Source organism: Hyperoodon ampullatus (genome assembly GCF_949752795.1).
Source record: "Hyperoodon ampullatus genome assembly, chromosome: 4".
Classification (NCBI taxonomy): Eukaryota; Metazoa; Chordata; class Mammalia; order Artiodactyla; family Ziphiidae; genus Hyperoodon; species Hyperoodon ampullatus.
Genome location: NC_136917.1, coordinates 74,752,586 through 74,772,393, shown reverse-complemented (window position 1 = coordinate 74,772,393; position 19,808 = coordinate 74,752,586). Strand labels below are relative to the sequence as shown.

At 40.4% G+C, this 19,808-nt stretch overlaps 1 protein-coding gene across 2 annotated transcripts in view; it reads left to right on the top strand.

Annotated features, from left to right (window-relative positions):
- Nucleotides 1-10,577: 10,577 nt before the first annotated feature.
- The window catches only part of LOC307052835 (zinc finger protein 474-like), a gene marked incomplete at both ends in the record, with an annotated part of 34,524 nt that continues 25,293 nt past the window's right edge, over nt 10,578-19,808 (top strand). The window contains one exon of one of the 2 annotated variants that reach the window (XM_079703979.1): nt 10,578-11,600. In XM_079703979.1, coding sequence (XP_079560105.1) covers nt 10,578-11,600 — 1,023 coding nt within the window. Of the gene's footprint in view, nt 11,608-19,808 lie in introns of both variants that reach the window. The other variant, XM_079703978.1, reaches the window with a different exon arrangement.

The window sequence follows — 19,808 nt, the reverse complement described above, 5'->3', positions numbered from 1 at the left end:
CCTTATGTCAAAGTGGCATATTCTGATTCCTACAATTCTAAATAGGAAATGACTCTACAAAATGGAAATGTGTTTTCAGCTCAGACTCGAAACTGGAAGTAACCTTTTCCACGCAGGAAGGGTTTAAACATCCACCTCCAATTGTTAGAGAAGGCTGACTGAGGTCCTGAGGACAGAGTCAAAAGGAGAGAAGGAAAATATTATGCATGCAGCACTTTGACAAGAAATATAGTCAGTTAACCAAGAGCAGAATGTATTAAAGTCAAGTTTCTGAAGATAATAGTTAATAAAGACTCTACCAGTTGTAAATATGCAGATACAGAAACAAAGAATACACTCAAAGAGGACAGGGGAGAGCAAGCTTGAAGTGTGTACAGGAAAGACACATAGACCACACAGAGAATGCAAAATCTGAAGGATTATTTCTTCAGTCACACTGGTTGAGGATTCTCACAAGAGCTAGAGAGAGATACTGGAACCCATTCTCTAATGTTATGTGAATATTTATGTTTTTGTTACTATAGAGTAAATTGAATTATAATTCTCATTGTAGAGGGCTGACTGGGGCTTCTCAGCAAGGCCCCTGGGATGGAGTCACCCTCGTGGGGTTTCCAATGGAGACTAGAACTGGGTGACCCTGAGCTGACTATTAAGATTCTGGGTCACAGGGGTGCCAAAACTAGTTGAGCAACATTTTTGCAGAAGGCTCCATTCACAATGCTGACATCTTTCTTTTGGTGTGTTTTAGTCTTCTATTACTGCCTTAGCAAAATACCATAAAACAAGAAGCTTAAAAGAACCCCATTATTTTATCATTCTGTAAGTCCATAACTCCATTATTTTATCATTCTATAAGTCAGAAGTCCAACATGGGTATCCTGGGGTAAAATCAAGGTGTCAGCAGACTGTGTCCCTTTTTGCAGACCCTGTGTTTGTTTCCTTGTCCTTCCCAGCTTCTAGAGCCACCCACATTGCTTGCACACAGCCTCTTCCCTCCACTTCTTTTAAAGTCAGCAATGGCTACTTGAATCCCTTTTTCCTTCAGTTGTCCCATCTCTTTCACTAGATGGGGGAAAGTTTCTCTACTTTTGAGAACTCATGTGATTAGTCTGGGCCCGTCACTTCTTATCCTGCTTTCTCCAGAATATAATGGAGTTGAAATATAAGACACACTTTTCTAGTGGTGAGCTGGTCTGTGTCTTCAGAGCAAATTAGCAGTGAGGTCAACCACAGGTTGCCGCATTCTTCACTCCCTTGCAGATGGCACCTTGTTCTTAATGTGTTGGGTTGTCCTTCTAGACTTAAAGTGGATACAGACAGACAATGGGAACAATGAAACAAAGAGAAAGAGAGCACAGGCAGTGGGAGAAAAAAAAAAAGTCTGCGGAAAACACAAGAAACAGTAAAAAAAAACAGCATTCACAGAATTGATTTTAAATTGAATTCTTCCAATCAAATACTCCAATCTTTCCAATCCTAGGTGTGACTTAAAAAATACACACAGATCTTCCTTTTGTTTATTAAAGGAAAAGAGAACAAAGCAGTTGATACTCTCACTGACTTCCTTGCTATTTGACACTTATTGGGCATGGGGTGGAAGGAGGTTTTCAGTAAACTTTAAACCATAAAAAATTTAAACTACAAACTAAGAACGTTTGCAAATAAAGAGCTGTCACCACATTTTATGTTTGGCCTGGGCTCTGGGGACCTGGAGAATGAACAAGTTTCTCCTAGACACCAAGAGACTCCTTTTAGTGGTTTTCTCCAGCAGGGGATAGCCTTTGTAAGATTTCCTGAGCAATGACAGGTTGTAGTGGAGGCTTCTAACCATCGACAAGTTCAAACCATCTGGCCTGTGAAAGAGTTCCTTGTTCACAAAATTCAGAGATGTTGAATGAATGACAATAGCTTTTTAATGACTTATTTACATAGGAGGATGAGAGATGTGGGGAGAAGAGCAACAGAAAGCCCCTGTTCAGAAACACCCTTCAGCTGGTGGGCGTACCCAAAAGACCGAGACTCCAGGGTCACCACCAGAGAAGACATGCTAAACGTATCAGGAAGTAAGAGCCACATTCATTTACACATAACAGAAACCCAGCCTTGCCTTTTGGGCTCCATCCTGGTTTTGACTTTCTTCCCAGGGACTTTCCTCAGAAACAGCTTTGTGTGGAAAGAGCATTATTAACAAAAGGTGTTGATGTCTGTAACGAATGGTAATGATGATCAGTTTAAGTGTTAACCAGGCTTTGGGAGGCACCGACCTCCTGGAGCTGGGTAGAGCTAAGGCACAACTTTGAGGCTCTTGTAGGACAAGTGGGTGATGTGGTTTAAAAAGGTTCCTTCAGAATACAGTGAGGCCCATCTGTCTTATGCCAATCTATCTTGGACAAGAAGATCCCATCAAGGGCAGCTATATTCTTCACTGTGTTTGTTTCAACCTGGAGGCACTAGTCTAGTAACTGCACTTCTGACACTAATGCTCTGTGGCTTGGAAGTCTTTGCCAAAGATATTGCACTGAGTTAGCTCTCTGAGACAGTAAATCAAGAGTGTGAAGACGGTGGGAACTCTGTGCAAGCATATCACATAATGGGAACTGGTAAACAATGAATCTATTTGTAGTTCTTTTTAAAATTTAATACTGAAACAAGGGTATCTGTAGTTTTTTCCCCCATTATTTTTTATCATAATACATCAAATTTAGACACTTAATGGATATTGGATATCTCATTCTTTATGAGAAGGAATTACTGTACTGTACTGTTCTTATACATTTTCAGTTTAAACGAACATAGATGATACTTGAGAAAATGGTCAGCTTGGCAGAAAGAAAAAGTTCACCAAATTCTATAATCCCTGCAAGGAAGCATAAGTCTCTTAGGAAGTATTTCCAGCCCAAATCTTGGAAATGTAACAATAGTCTATATTATTAATAGCTTATTTATGGTTCTTTTTATTGACTGGTTCTTTCTTAATCTAATAACTTAAGATATCCAACATTCTTCACTTCGGAAATCGTTTAATGGTAAATCAAGGGCCACTGACTAAAGCAGAAGAGTAGCTCTTATTATATCAATGGATAACTAAATAATTATGGGAATGCCTCCAAAAAGTTCAGATGGTTTCCAAAACACATTTCTTGCCTGTTTATGTTTTTCTTTTTCCTTTCGTTTTTCCTTTTTTTTTTTTTTTCCTTCTATCATCTCTCCTGTGGCTGATCTAAACACAGGCTGCTTGATTTTTTTTTTTTCCTTCTGAAATTAGGTTCATCATTTCCTATGACCCTTTAATAATGTATGAAAATTCTTTCTCAGGTCACTGGTTCTTTTCTTTTTGCCTTGGATATTTCTCTCCTTCCTTGAACCAAGTATTTCATCCTGACTCAACTTTCATTAGGAAGTTTCCCTTCTGAGTTTTTACCAGTGAGTATGTCATGTTTTTAGTAGTTGTCTCCCAGAGAAAAGACTTCAACTGTGTTCTCAGTTTTCCGAGGGCAAGTGCTCCTTATAGTGATTTTCAAATATTTAACTGAGGAGAAAAATGGAGGAAAAGGGCATTTTAAAGCTAGAATCACAAAACGGTCACAAACTCAATTGAGTGAGAATCAAGCATGACTTTTTATTTTATTTTATTTTATTTTCTGCGGTATGCGGGCCTCTCACTGTTGCGGCCTCTCCCGTTGCGGAGCACAGGCTCCGGACGCACCGGCTCAGCGGCCATGGCTCACGGGCCCAGCCGCTCCATGGCATGTGGGATCTTCCCGGACCGGGACACGAACCCGTGTCCCCTGCATCGGCAGGCGGACTCTCAACCACTACGCCAGCAGGGAAGCCCCAAACATGAATTTTGAATTGAACAAGGGGCTGATGAGAAACTTTGTAAGAGTGCAGATTGGCTGTCTGATCTATAGGTTCAGCCCTTACTCAGTATCCCAGCTTATGTTCGATGTTGCCACATTGGAAGATGGGCTCTAGGCCTGATCTTCCAATTTTTCAAAAGAAACCAAAAATCCCAATTTTGTGTGACATCTCTCAATTTTAAAATAATGGCAACTAATTCAAACATTTTTAACTCTATGCAGGCCAAAAGGGGCATATCTCTGAGCCAGGTCTGGCTTATGAAACATTTCTTTAAAGTCTTGAAAAAGAGCTATTGGAATAGAGTTATTTTATTGGAATCGAACTATCCCAGATGTCAGAAAATATGGCATGTAGATTTGTTTGTTATTCAATGGCTGACTCTCCCAGTTTTTTGTCTATCCTTTGAATTTCTATACATTATAGGCCTCTAATGCGACTGTCCTGGTGGTTTCCATAACCAGTTCTCCATCACTCCAAATGTCAATATTACAATTACACAGTCATACCTGTGTGGCATTTATGACTCTTGCGTACTCTGTGATTTGGATACTCAATATAGAGTGAAAATTACAGGCTCGGTCTAATAATAGCTTTCATAGGGTGATATTATGAGCCTTAACATAAAATGCCCTTGCAGAAGGCTCTACTTAGAAGCATAAAGAGTGCATTTCTCCCATTTTTGGTTTTCATAGCTTTCCTAACACCATAGACTCTTATGTCTACACCTGACAATTAGATGGAATAAAAGTGAAAGAACTTATATCTTGGTTTAAAATTCTTCACAGTGAAGGAGAGACAAGGAAGGGGAAATTTTTCATTAGCTATTCAAAATCAGCCTGGGAATGTCAGTATGGACACCCAGATTCCCTAGAAGTCATGCCTCAGGCTAAATGGCTTTTCTGAAAGTGTTTCCATTTTTTACCTTTCAAACACTGCTCCTGTCTTTCCCAAGTCCTACCACCTCCAGTTCCCAGTTGCTCTTTTGTCTACACATATCAGAATTACTGAGGACTGCAAATGCCACTGGCCCAGGAGGTACCCAGAAGGGAGTGAGAGAACCAACCAGGGTGACTGGACCAGCTCCCCTCAACACTTCCTGGTCATCTCTGATCTATGAATGGGATTGCCTTACTCTGACTCCCTCTGTGGCTGCAGTGGCCTTATGGCTGGGAAGTCAGTACAGGAAGAGTATCATATAAAATTAAGAAGAATATGAATATGCCTAAAATGGCAGGTTTCCCCTTATGATATAATTCAGTTGATCACAATGGAAGAGCAACATTTTCTAGCTCTTGAAGGCTCATGATGGTGTAAACATTATAAAGATATGTTTTCAGTGGTCTGAATGAGTTGAGGGTTGAATATTAAGCATCATATTATTTTCTAAGATGCTATGAAATAATTCATTTAAGTTTATTGCAATAGTAAGGTAATATGCAGCTTGAATATCACAGATTTTTATTGCTTATATTCTGAGAGTGGCTGTATCAGTCAAGAGACAGAAACCATACCAGTTGTTTAAACAGAGAGACTATAAAGAGTTGTTAACCAGGAATGAAGTTGTTACCTAGGTAACTAGCAAAGTAAAAAGAGAGAACTATTGTATAAGGGAGGTGGCAGCTACCATTCCTAGGGCTGAAGTATCAGAGGGAAGAGGTTTGAATTATTACGACTTAGCAACTTAGAAGAAGTACCCTATGGAGCTAAAAATCCAATTTCCAAAGAGGAAGAACAGACTGGCTGATGGTGTTGTCTGCTGGGGGAGGGGAAATCAATCTGATTTGCAAATGTTGCAAAAACTGTAAACTGGTTTCAGCTACTGCTACAGGAAAGAACTGCTTTTGCTGAGATAAAGAAGTATTGCTGGGTGATACTCACAAGAACCGAAAGCAGGCAGGAAACGCTTTAAAAAGACACAAGCCTTCTCTCTCCTCTAACCTCACATTTTCCCCCCATTACCAGTATTGGTAAATCATAATGCAAGGCTGGCTGGCAAAGCAGAAATGAGGTGTGCAGAGTCTCAGTGCCAGCATCACAAAGATGGATATAGGAAAGAGTATGGAATACAGAGACAATGCATTAATAACTGGCACAACAATGATGCCTCCTAGCTCTTTCAAAATCTCATGGAAAAAAATAAGATTGTATCCTTCTGAAGCAAAATGTCAATTAATTATTTTCTTAAAAAAAAATTCCAGGAAAGGAGGTATTGTGAATCAGTTTCTTAAGAACCATTGGCTTAGTACTTAAAGTTTCAAGCTTTTTTATTTCTGATTTTTAGGGAAAAGTATATATTTAATAAGTCAATTTTGCCTAATAAAACCTCTCAATTTTTTTCCTCATCAAAAAACGGTCCTGAAATTTGAAATGTCACTAATAGAATTCATTTTATGCCTAGATAATGACAACTATTCAACTATAACTCAGTGTTAGGTTTTCATGTGAGTAAAAGACTCTTATAAAAATTGGCTAAAATACAAATAAACATTTATTTCTCTTATGTAAATAAGGCCCAAGGAAGGCACTCCAGAGCTTCTATGATGGCTCTAATATTATCAGGGACCAAAGTTCATCAACATCTCTACTCTGTCATGTCAAGGGTTACACAAATATAATCTGACCCAAGATGGCTGCTAGAGCTCCAGCCATCAGTTATCAGTATGAAGGAAGGGCAGAGGAGCAGGTTGTGTCCCCTACTTTTCAATAGGAGCTTTTACAAGTGCCGCATAATATTTCCACTAGCTACAAAGAAACCTTTAGGTTTTTGTCTGGGAAATCATGTGCCCAGCTAGAAAGTGGGGCTCTGTTAACTTGAGAGAATTTGCACAGAGTAACTATTGGTAGGGAACTAGCTGTCTCTGCCAGACTCTGGGAGGGATATTACCTAATGAATCATAATTCTTAGTGTAAAAGAGTCTATCGGCTCTTTTCTGAAAGCAAGATTTCATTGGTAAGGAAGACTGGAGTGTATATGAGGGTACCAGGCAGGGGAGGCTACTGAATGGGGTGGATGGAGGATATTGAAGACAAACCTCCTCTATTTTATAGTTTTACTCAGAGCCAGCATAAGTCCCAACTCCACCTTTCTTATTTATTCATTTGTCCATTTAAAGAATTTGGATTCTATACTAACAGAGAAAAGGTCATGTATCCATGTTTATTTTGTTTCAAAGAGCTAAATTATTTTTCAAAAGACTTCATCACACTTCTGCTTGTGTTCTTTCCCCTCTCTTTTAGAGAAACACCTCCTGATGCTAAGATGGGTTTTGGATTTTCATGGTTATTATATTCATCTTTGTGAGTTTGTCCCTCCCTTCCCATGAACACCAAAGGGCATGGAAAAATGGCATCATATTGATAAAACGTGATACCTTCCAAGACATTCTTTAAGCAGTCTATTTGCAAATATGGTCAAAATGAATCATTCAGGCCAGTTGGAGTGAACATTTCTCCATGGATGCTCAGGGTGAAACTGGCTGGCTTTGCAAAGTGGTTCTCTTTATAAACTAGCAGCATTGCTTTACGATGTATCTGGGTGACAGGCCAAATTCTTAAGTGATTTAAGTATAGGTATTTAGTATTTTCCAGCACTCTCACTTTTAGAACTAACTTATAGGATAGAGCAGCTGACTATGCTGTGCCTTGTCACATTGCCTTAGCAGAATCACTGGCAGAAACATCATAAATTTCTCCAGTTCCCCAAAATTTCACTCGCTTCCAGCTACCTCATCTTCCATACATTGATACATTTAATCACAATACGACAATTTTCAGGAGGACACTGGAGGAAGAAAGAGGATGATTAAAAAAGAAAAGATGAAGATTCAATGGGAATTTTATGATGCTTTGTCATTTTTGCTGCAGAGAAAATATTTGTAGTGCACAAGCACCTGCATGCATAAAGATCCATCCCTAATCAAAATAGTGACAGGGCTGCAAACTGAATGCCATCTGACCTCTTTGGGAGGCCTTCACTTTCACCCTGCAGCCAATTCCCCTCACCCGCCACCTGCAGCTAGTAGTATAGATTTTTGTTAAGGATATTGGTGAGATCAGGAAAGGATTATGTATTGCATACCACACAGGGAAAAACTTCATCTAGAAAACCATTCACAGCAAAATAAAATGATCCCTATTGCTTAAGGAAAAACACTGTCTTCAGTAACCTCAGTTTCTCACCTGCTTTTTCCATCTTGGAGATTTCTCGTCTTCTGTGCCCTATTCCCCTCCTCCCTTTCACCTCTTCCTTCTTCTAAAAGGGAACATAAAAGCAGGTGAGAACTTAGTTACCTTCCCATGGGGTATATGAATCATACATTAAAACAGGGATAATAAACTTAAGAGAAGAAGCTCTGCCGGTGGAATTTTAGGCAGAATGAATAATGGAAAGAGTCGAGCATTGGAGCCAAAGAGAGCAGGAATTGATTCCCAGTTCTGTCATTTAGAAACTGACTGTCTTGGGCAAGTTACTTGTCTTTTCTGAGTCACAGTTTCTTCATTTGTAAAAAGAAAATAATAATACCTGCGTCATAATCATTTGAGAATTAAATGAAATTATGTAAATAAAAATTACAATATCTGATGCATAGCTGGCACTCAGTAAATATTAGTTCTCTTACTTTATGATTAGGGAGATGCAGGAGGTGTTGGAGCAAGTCATGTGGCTTTCTCAGAATTCTCATCTCCAGGGAGCAGTGTGAGGAGGGGGTCAGACTGCAAGCAAGTCTAGGGAAATAAGCTCACCTGATAGCATTGATTTTTCCAATCTGTCTCCTTAAGTACTTTTGCTGTCTGCAACTTCCTGGTATCAAGGAAAATGGGAAACTGAACCAGGAGATCCTTGGTGAACAAGAAATCAGAACCAAAAAAGCAGAGTGGTTTGGAGGATTATTTCAGTCATGTGCTGTTTAAAACCTGATGAAATAATTTCACTGGATTCTTTGTGTTCTCTAGAGCCATTTTCTCTTTGGATGGTGATGTTCAAGTGATAAATTTTGTTTCTTCAAGCTTCATTTTCTGTGTTGGTCATTCTGTTTGGGGCCAACACATTCTTTTGTCACATGTGTTAATATCACTGTCTTAGGATCTGTCAAAATGAAGAATAACTTCCTTTTCTGTGCCAGACCTGATTTGATAGCCTTAATTGCAAAGATTTAGACCTTTCTTGGCACCAAAATATGGGAACTGGGTGCATATCTCACAATTCTTTTTGTCCCTTGTCAACCGCAATGCCCAAACAGTGTTTTGATATTACCAGCACGGCTGTCCTTGCTGTGCCTGAAGCCGTGTCTGCTGTGGTCTGCAGGGTCCAACCTCAGATCAGGTGCTGCTCCCTCTGTGAATAGGAGCCTCTAATCCAGAGTGAGGTCATCCTTCAGGAAATGAAGAAGGTCCTAGGACTTTTGAAAATTATCTTTCTTGAGGTAGATTGTAGACCTGGGATAAAACTGACTCATGCCTTTACCCAAGGTAAAAACTCCTTTGGTTTCTGACCATAATGAGATCTTATCAGCCCTTTCTTCTGGTTTAATAAAATTGTTGGCCATGTTTTTTACAAAAGGTAATTTGAAGATAGATAGATAGATAATATCTATATAGAGATATATCTATAGAAAACAAGAACGTGAACACAATAGCTATAAAAAGAGCATCAAGTGAAGTCTGAGCATCTTCATCCCAGGAAAGCTGTACAGATATACTACCAGGAAGAGTATAGCCCTGGGTTGCATCCTTGGCTTGACAGTTATGGCCACAATTTAATAATACTCCAGTCCCATGATGAAGAAGAGTGGATACCTGGTAGGTTACAAGAAGATTACCTCTCTCTGATGGTTTCCCTGATAATCCTCCTATTCACTATTGAATTACTTCTTCTGCCGGTTCTTAACCCTAGGCCCATGGACACTCAAAAATTCTAGCATATTACTATAGCTCAAGTAAAAGATAAATCACAACTAAAAATATTTGATAAATTATTTCAATAAAATTAGTTTCACTTGTGCTAGTAAGAATTTTATTTTTTGCTTTTAAAATTATTATTCTGGGAAGAAGTCCCTAGGCTTCACAGAACTGACAAAGGAATCCATGGCACTAAAAAGAATCCCTAAGGTAGTGGAAGGAGATCTTTTTACATGATCTGCAGTTTCATTAATCTAATTTTCAGAGACCTTGGTTCTCTCCTGCATGATCTCACCACCATGCCTCTTGGTTTGTGCCATATATGTCTGTGATGTGCTATTAATGTCCCTCTTCCTTTGGGCAGAACACTACTTTCAACACAGTAACAGTGCAATTCATAATGGAAATTTTTTTTGTATTTATTTCAATGTTTACTGAACAAATCCTAAGTGCTAGTTACTATGCTAGCCAAAAAGGATACTAGGTCAAAAAAAAAAAATCACTGTTCTTTATCAACTTAAAATCTAAGTGTGTGTGTGTGTGTGTGTGTGTGTGTGTGTGTGTGTTTGTATGTGGTAACTTCTTGATTTATGTTTCCCCTGCAGATCTTGGAGGCATCTGAGGTTTCATGGGGACTTTCCAGCATTCCAGACTGCTGCCCTGCAATGAAGCTCTGAGTCACTGTCTTTGGGTCTAAGGTACTGGCTACAATGTGGAACCCCAGAACAGCCAACCTGACTAACCTTCTCTCTAAGCAGAAGCCCAAAATATGTCTGGCCTGAAATCAGAGCAAGCACTAGAGAAAGACTTCTTTGTTAATGGAAAGAGGAAAGGAGAAAAGGGTTTCCAACACGTTGCAACAGTCTTTCCACCATTCTAAAGAGCCTACCTTCCTTATAAACCAAGCTGTTCTATCTAGTGCATGCCATTCTAGCTTTTTGCCAGAAATAGAGCATGTCAATCATGGTGAAAAAATAAAGACGGACCCTCAGAAAAACAGACCTGGAACTGTAATACTCCTAAAACGGTCCAGTAGGAGGATTATGTCGGAAAGTCAGCCCAGCCCCCCTGTGATCCCATCCCGCAGGCCCGGGTTCCAGGTGTGCCATATCTGTGGCCGAGAATTTGGGTCCCAATCGCTTGGCATTCACAAGCCCCAGTGCTTGGAGAAGTGGCGTACTGAAAACAGCAAGTTGCCCAAGCACCTGAGGAGGCCAGAACCTTCCAAACCACTGCCTCTCAGTGGAAGTGGATCCTACAATCTTCAGGCAGCATTCCAGAGTTCCCAGGCTCAGCTGCTGCCCTGTGAATCCTGTGGTCGCAAGTTCTTGCCAGATCGGCTTCTTGTTCATCAAAGAAGCTGCAAGCCAAAGGGTGAGGGGCCCAGGGCACCAAACCCCAACAGTTCTGATAATCTTGCTGCTCTCAAGAAAGCTTCTGGTGGCATCCCAACCCGACCAAGGGGTCTCATCTGCTACGTTTGTGGTAGGGAATTTGGCACTCTGTCCCTTCCTATACATCAGCCCAAATGCCTGGAAAAGTGGAAAATAGAAAATGACCAGCTCCCCAGGGAGTTCTGCCAGCCACTACCGCGGAAGCCTCAGCCCCTTCCAACTGGACAGTCCAACCAAGAGGGGCCGAGTCGAGCTCAGCTCGTACCCTGCCCAAATTGTAGCCGGACCTTTGCCCCTGACAGCTTTCTGGTACACCAGAGAAGTTGTACAGCTCAACTTAGTGGGCCAAAAGTTCAGGATTTGACATTATGGAGTAAAGGTGGCCTCAAAGAGTCCACTAATTCCAAGCAGCAAAGGAACATGGCAGTACCCACTGTGACTGATAAGGTAATTCGTGCCACATGATATGCACTGGGTGGGTCTGGGGGGTACATTCTGCCTCCAGGGGAATGAGAGAAAAATGTCCCCAGAATCAGCTCCCTCAACTCCTAGGATGGTTTCTTTCAATGCCTTATTTCTGCCTCAGTACAGCCTAACTTGACCCCCTGTCAGACTCCAGGGCTATATCTCTGTTGGCAAAGTAGATATAAAAACACCCTTGCCTGGTGGATTCATAGTCCTCTTCCATTCTGCTGCCTAAAAGAGAGATGGACTTCTTTCTTCCTTGATCCCTCATACCAATAATCCTTGGGAGAGACTGTTATTTGAAAATGAGTCAGTAATGCTGTGTCTACATTACAGAGATATAATTCCCATTCCAACAGCCAATATTTATTACTGGTTTATTTTAGTCATCTACCTTAGGAATTCATTTTTGGCAATGCTGGTTATACTGAGTTTATCGTACTAAAATAAAATCTGTGTCAAAAACCCCAGATGACTTTAGCATAATTAAATACTGGAGCACTTGCAGAAATAAACATGCTCTAAAATGCAGCATGTTTTCTTTTAACAATTATATGGTTGTAGTACCTGGGGAATTAACCCCAGTGCAGACCCAAAGCCAACTATGTGTGTTCATGGATCTAGGAAGTGCTCAGTTTCCGCTGCTGCTCTGTACCCTGTGTTTGGGTCAGACACCAGGCCATGACTTGGGCAGTTGTAAATAACCATGACCCCAGGGATCCCCAACCTGTATGGTGAAATGTTGTTGGGCCTTCACCTGAAATTTCATCATCAACCAGGACTGGGGAAGAATGCAAGATAGAGTGTGGTCCATGTGTTTTGTCCTTCCATGGAGCCAGGGAAGTGGTTGTGCTGCCAGGTGTCACACCTTACAGAGCATCAAGTCGTGAGAAATAGGAGGTGGTCAAAGTCTTTTCTCTGTGACTTGCTACTTGAAATGTCCCACCTGCAGGGGTTCTTTAAATGAACTGTTCTCAGGAAACTAAGGTTACCCAAGCTATTGCAAAAATTAAACCAGAGGGATTGGGGGATGGGTAGCCATACTTCATTTTTTTCTTCGTTACTTCTTTTATTGAATTACTTTGGCAAATGTCGGGTACTTTTTCCTAACTTCTATGTTTAAAATGAAATCTTTAAATGAGATCTTTCACTTACTGGTTTAGAAGGTTCCAAGGCAGTGATCCTAAAGCTGAAGAGTCAGACTAATGGGCATATTTTCCGATGAACTTGAAAAAGAACAGCTAGTTTCTTTGCCGAATGAAAACCCGAACTCGTAAGTGTGGCATGAGCTTCAGGCTGGTCTCATAAACATGAACTGTTTTTCTCATCTTCTGGCTGTTGCTTTTCTTCCAAAACGTGTGGGGTCTGGATTAAGTGAGCAAAAGAATCCATGTCTTAGAGCCACAAATCGTTAGTGTTCTGACTTTCAGCCCTGTTTCCTGATTGTATGCATTTGCTTTAAGTGTTCTCATTACAGATCTCAAGATAGGAAAGAGTGTGGTCAGAATTCTCGTGCTTGTTGCTGTAACACATACTTTGTGCTCCCAAGAGTGGAGCCAGCAGGCTGAGCATAGCATGTTCTCACTCAGTCACGACTGCTGAGAGAGGCTGGCCTGGGCCTGCGGCTTCACAAGAGGACACCCCTGACTCACTCAGTCATCTGGAGGGAAGAATGTCAGGAGGAGAGGCCAGTGAGGGCTGTTGGTGACTTGCGCTTTTAGATCAGAGTAGAAGGAATCCTTTGGAACAGGGGCATCTAGAGGACACAGCTCTGTCAGAGTATGACCAACTCTGAAAAGGTGCGTGTCAGTGAGAAACTGGCACCCACTGCCATCAGATGTGTGCTGGCCCTTTTGGGGACCACACAGGCTTTAGTGGAGGGCATAGAAATGTCATCCAACATAGGGTCCCTTTAGCTGCCAGATTTGGAGCAAGCTTGGGTTCATTAAAATGGAGAAAACTCCTAGTCTTCTGAGAGGCGTAAGATCTCTTGAACCAACAGACTTTATCCCTTCCCTTGAAAAGACATTTGCCACTGCATTGTGCTTTCAGCAGAAAGCCTCTCCTGGGTGGTGTAGTTTTCTCTTTTGGTTGCATTTTGACCCTGTCTATTGCTGTTTTTCTATCTTTGTATCATTTAAGATTTAGATAGTGCAGTGAATCATTCATTTCCATAAAGATCACTGCCTTGTGCATTATTAGATTTCAGAATTTCATCTGCCTGTGGCGGCCAGCTTTTGGCTGACTGTGAGACACATGCATTGTTTTTTCAGTTCAGATGTTTACTTCCTCTCTTCTCATGTCAATCAGAACAATTTCCCTCTAGAATCCTTGATCTGACTTCAGATTAGAATCAGCAATCTTGCCCAGTGTTCTCAGGGGGCTCAATCTTGTAGTGAACTCAGGTGAGAAAAATATTTTCAGAATCATGATCACATAACTTGGAAACAACTCATTGCAGTTGGGTAACAGTGACTGTTTCGCTGGCAGAGTGGATTACCCTCCGCTCGGAATGTTCCTCCTACATAGATTGGCTCAGTTCTCTGATGACACAGATGCTCCTGTTACCCGTCAATCAAATCTAAACAAACAAACGCTGCTAAGACGATCCTCCTCCAAGTCTCGAAGGGCATTCTGTGCCAGCTCTGCTTTGCCCTCTCACCACTGAATGGGCTTGAATTGTTCCATTGCTTCTCATCCAAAATGTAGGGCTGAATTCACTCTCTCTGATCTCACAGTGAAGTTGTGAAGGATCCCAAGCAGCATGTAAGAGGAATAAAACCCTTGATGCAGATTTTTATTTAAAAGGACCTAGAGTCTGTCATACAGGGTGAAGTAAGTCAGAAAGAGAAAAACAAATACCGTATGCTAACACATATATACGGAATTTAAAATAAATAAATAAATAATAAATGGTTCTGAAGAACCTAGGGGCAGGACAGGAATGAAGATGCAGATGTAGAGAGAATGGACTTGAGGACATGGGGAAGGGGAAGGGGAAGCTGGGATGAAGTGAGACAGTGGCATGGACATATATACACTACCAAATGTAAAATAGATAGCTAGTGGGAAGCAGCCGCATAGCACAGGGAGATCAGCTCGGTGCTTTGTGACCACCTAGAGGGGTGTGATAGGGAGGGTGGGAGGGAGACACAAGAGGGAGGAGATATGGAGATATATGTATACATATAGCTGATTCACTTTGTTATACAGCAGAAACTAACACACCATTGTAAAGCAATTATACTCAAATAAAGATGTTTAAAAATAAAAAACAAATAAAAGGTGTGACTGCCTGGGGTGTTGCTCTCCCATTATATGGTGTCAGAGCAACATCAAACTCCCCTTTTTTCCTCTAAAAGAAGGAAAGCCTGAACAAGCAATATCCAATTTAGCAAGATTTTAAAAGTAGTGTTAATTCCAGGTGAAATTTGATGCATAATATGGAAAACTATAGATTATCATTTTAAATTTTAATATTGCATTTATTTAATGCAACCCTTTGATGTCTGTTTTAGCAAGCAATGGTCTAAGTAATGCTGGAAGTATACAAGAATAGAGGTCACTATTGCCTCTTATTTTAGTATGAGTGAATACATTTTAATATTTACATTTAATATTTTGGAAATATTTCCCTTTTCTATAAGCTGATAGTATTTCATTCCTTGACTTAAGGCCTTTCTGGCTAATTGGAACACAGATTGACAGAGTTAATTAAATATAACTACAACCTAAAATGAAGCATTTGTTTAATTACCTTTTATTAGTTACATAATGCTTAGGGTTATTTTCTTAGTATTTTTCTGGTAACATGTGAAACACTGTTTCTAAAAACCCTATACTATATTACAAAATAGGCACTATTTTTCTTTAGGGAATGTCTTTTTTTTTTTTTAATAAAAAATTGTCTCTCTGGATGTAGTTTTAAGCTACCTTTGGCATCGTTGATGCTCAGGTTTGAATTAAAATCCCATCAGACACATCTCTAGCATCGGGTGCTGCCATCTGGTGTTTTCTTTTAATGTAATGTCTTCTACACTTAAAAATATTGTTGCCTTTCTCTTTGTGTTACCTTCATATTTGAGAACGTGCCCTTGTAATACAAACTCAAATTATTTAGGGCTACAGTTATATATTTGGTTTAATATCATCAGTGCTGTTCCATAGCTAAATATCTCATTCTCTAAAGGCAAACCTGTCAGTGGGAAGGTCACAATCAGAAAGACTCAGCAGGGTAGGATGGATGTTCTCACATTGTCAAGTGTTGTGTGTGTGTGTGTGTCTATTAGGTAAAAAGTATTTGGAGTTTATTAGGAGGAATGGAATAAAGGGAAGTAACTTTTATTAAATATCTTTATGATCAGTACTTCATATACATGTTCTCATTTTAATCCTCATAATATTACTATATGACAGATATTACTTCCCTACTTTCCAGGTGGGGAAACTGACATTAAGCAAGTAGCCCAAAGTCACACAGTGGGCTCAGAAATGGTGTCAGAGCCAGATCTGTCTAATTCCAAAGAACAATACCTTTTTATGTCACTAAAGAGAGAGGCATATGTGTGGTACAAAAGGGTATGGCTATGCTGCCAGGCTTATAAGTGTTAATTAAGCAGGACAAAGAGGACAGAAGTTTGTTCATTCAATAAATATTTATTGTTAGGCATTGGACTAAGTACTAAATATAGAGTCATAAAGAAGGTAGACACAGTCCTTGATCTCCTGGAGTTTTTAGTCTTATGGAGGAAATGATAGGAAATAAATAAAAATAAATATAAACATTCAAATTGTAATGTGACAGTGTCTAATGGTGGGAGGTGGACATTTAGGTTCTTGGTTAGAGACAACCTCATGACATTTCAGCTGAGACATGAAAGGTACGAAAGCATTAGCCAATAGTCAGGATGTGAGGGGATGGGAACGACAGGAGGAGGAGACATGCTGGCTAAAGGTAGCATGTATGAAGGCCTTGAGGTAAGAGAGATCTTAAAATGGAACTAAAAAGTCCACATGTGGCCAGAGTGTGATGAAGGGAGGGGGTAGGCACACAAGATAAAGCTGTGGAAACAGCACAGTTTCTGCCAGCTGCCCAGTGGACATAGGGACATCAGTTATTTGGCTGTTGCAGGAATCCAGGTAAAAGCACATGAGAGCTTGGCCTAGGGTGTTGGTAGCAGAGATGGAGATGAGGTATAATGGGCAGAACCTGGTAATAGGTAGGATGTGGAGGAGTAAGGAAGGGGGTCAAGGATGACTAAGATTTCTAGCGTGAGCAACTGCACTGCTTGTGTCACTTTCTATAATGGGAAAAACTTGAGAAATGGGTAGGCTCTTGGGGATAAAGCCCAATTGTTTCATTCTGGACATAGCAAATTCAAAATCCTTGTGAGATATCTAAGTAGGTAAGTCAGGCTGAATATATAAGTCTGGATCTCCAAAGAGGAATTGGGCTGGGATATACATTTGTGCATTGTTAATATATATTTAAAGTCATCAGAATGTGTATAGGGCTAGAAAAATCAACCCAGGGCTGAGCCCTGAAGCATTGCAGTATTTAGGGGTTAGAGGAGAAGGAGCTGGAGAATAAGTGACTGGAAACACTGGAGGAACGACTTGAGAGCATGGTGCCCTGAAAGTTGTGACAGGAGAAAATGTGAAGAATAAGGGTGGGGAAAACAGTACGCAATGCACAGAGGTAGGATGAAGGTTGGGGTAGGATGAAGGCCAAAAAATCTATTTGATTTGGCAATGTGGATTTAGTTTGACACACTTGGAGAGAACACATTCAGAGTCGTGACGGGGGTTGCAGACTGTATGGATGATAAACATAGGATGTGTTTTGAGAACTTGGGCTTAGAGACTAGAAGAGAAATAATGGGTAGGCTAGAAATAGAGATTTTAGGTTAAGAGAGGTTCCCTTAGAAGATGGGAGCTTGTAGACTACATTTGAATATGCTGGATATTGATCCAGTAGAGAGCAGGAGAGGTGATAAGAGCAAATGTAAAACCTGGAGGAGAAATGGGCACCAAGGTGGGATTCCAGCCTGTGCAAAGGGAGAGGATTAACAAGAGGGGACATTTCTCCATATCAGGAGGAGGTTGAATGCAGGTGGAGGTAAGATTGTAGGTTGTTAGTGGGAAGACGAAGGAGCTACAGTCTGTTAGCTTAGATTTTATATTTTCTCAGTGAAATACCAGGTAAGCTTATCAGGCCTATCAGATGAGAAAGAGAGACATATAAAGAGAGAGGGAAAAGTGAATCTTAAGGGTCTACTTAGTCCTTTGTCTCTTCATGCCCTCAGTTAAACTGAGTTTCTGAAATAAAGACAGGCTCCTAGAACTGTTTGCCTCTTTAATTCCAAAACACAAGCATGACTTGGAACTCTTTGGAGGTGGTAGATAAAAAGCTCAGTGTGATCCTTCTGCGGGTTCTTATCCTTATAGCCATCTTCAGTGGCCCTAGTTCACCTCGTCATGCTCATCAGTGCTGATCATGAAAGCCAGGCTCGACCTCACAAACCAGCCCCTGATGATGCTGCCAGCTGGGCCACTAATATCCAGCTCCATGTGCCATTTCTTCATCTTTCTTTGGTGCCAACCATGCCTGAATATCAGGGCAGCATTCTAGGATCCCATGGCTCTCAGGTGTACCAAGCGCAACTCTAAGGTAACAAGAGCATTCCTTTCTGCCCTGTTGGCCCCAGAAACCAACCCAAAGGAATCTGTGTGTATATAGTGTGTGTGAAATATGTGTTGAGGGTGAGAGTTACACATCTGATGTGAGAGCAACAACATCACCAATGAAATTGATATATATTACTTCCTAATATAAAAATTTGAAGAATAATACTCATCTGTACAAATTACACTCTAACGTATTCATTTTTAAAAATCAGCCTCAAATTATAATTATACGTATGTCCTACATATCCATAATGAGAGAGACCATAATAGATATAGCTACGTCTCTCAGAGCCCAAAGATGAAAGCAAAAATAGGTGGTCCTTGCATTGGTACTCCAATATGTGGATTTCTGCTTCTCTGAAAAGAAAAATACTGATGGTAACCTCTATGATAAGAGAGGATCACATATTATAAATTCAGGTATTTTTCAAGCCTAAAATGAACAGAACTACAACATGCTGTACCCTCGGATAATTTTTCTAGCTTAAATGATTTCATGTGTCTTCCTAAGCCTGCTCTTCATGTTACCCCCATCTCGCTCCTTCCAGCCCCAAACACACAGACATCCACATTTTCTAGTGATGGATGCTTAGGAAATCTTTATGTAATGACTGAATGGATATACATAGTTCTTAGAAACCTAAATTCCAAGGTCAACAATTAAAATCTCTCCCAAAATTCTTAGACCTCCACCAAAGGCAGTGCAACACAACCTTGAAAAAGTTCCTCTTGAAACGGAGGTCCTATGAACAGACTCTCACTGCTAGATGTGAGGACAAGTTCAGCTTTATGAATAGGTGGAAATTGAGAGAATTTGACTTAGGACTCACCTCTTGCTTTCCCTTTATATTATGTAATTCATCTCCTTCTTACATCCATTGTCTCTTTCACATATTTACCTCTGTGAGGCTGTCTTATAGGGAGAGAGATGTCCTACAAATTGAAGAAGGGTCTAATAAATGGAGGAAATCAATAAATTTCCAATAATCCTGCTCCAAGCACCAACTCTGATGCCATAATGCTGTCATTAACAGTCCCCAAGCAGCTCTCACATCCAGGCTACCTTTGTTTAAGCAGAAAAGGTAAAAACAAAGATATCACTGGTCCCAACCTAAAGCTTCAGGAAATCAGAGGCAGAGGGTAGAGAGACAGAGAGGAAAGAGAGAGATTGGGACCAAAAACTCTGATAAGAAAAGAAAAGGAAAAGACAACGACCAAAGAACAAAACTATCTCCTAAGGTTAGAATCCTTTCTGTCCTATATCCAAGATGATATTTTTCTTCTTTTCATTGGAAAACTTCTTTCCTGGGCCTTCCCCCAGAGCTGGGGGCCCTTTAGCATACAAGTTGTAGACAAACCAGTCATGGGAAATAACCTGCCTTCCAAGTTCCAGGTCAGATAGTGCCTATGCTTTACTCTTTTTCTCTCTAACTATAGCAGCTGGAAAAACTGTGTCTACCACAATTTTTAGGTTTTTCCTTTCTTGTCCCCATTGCTTCATTT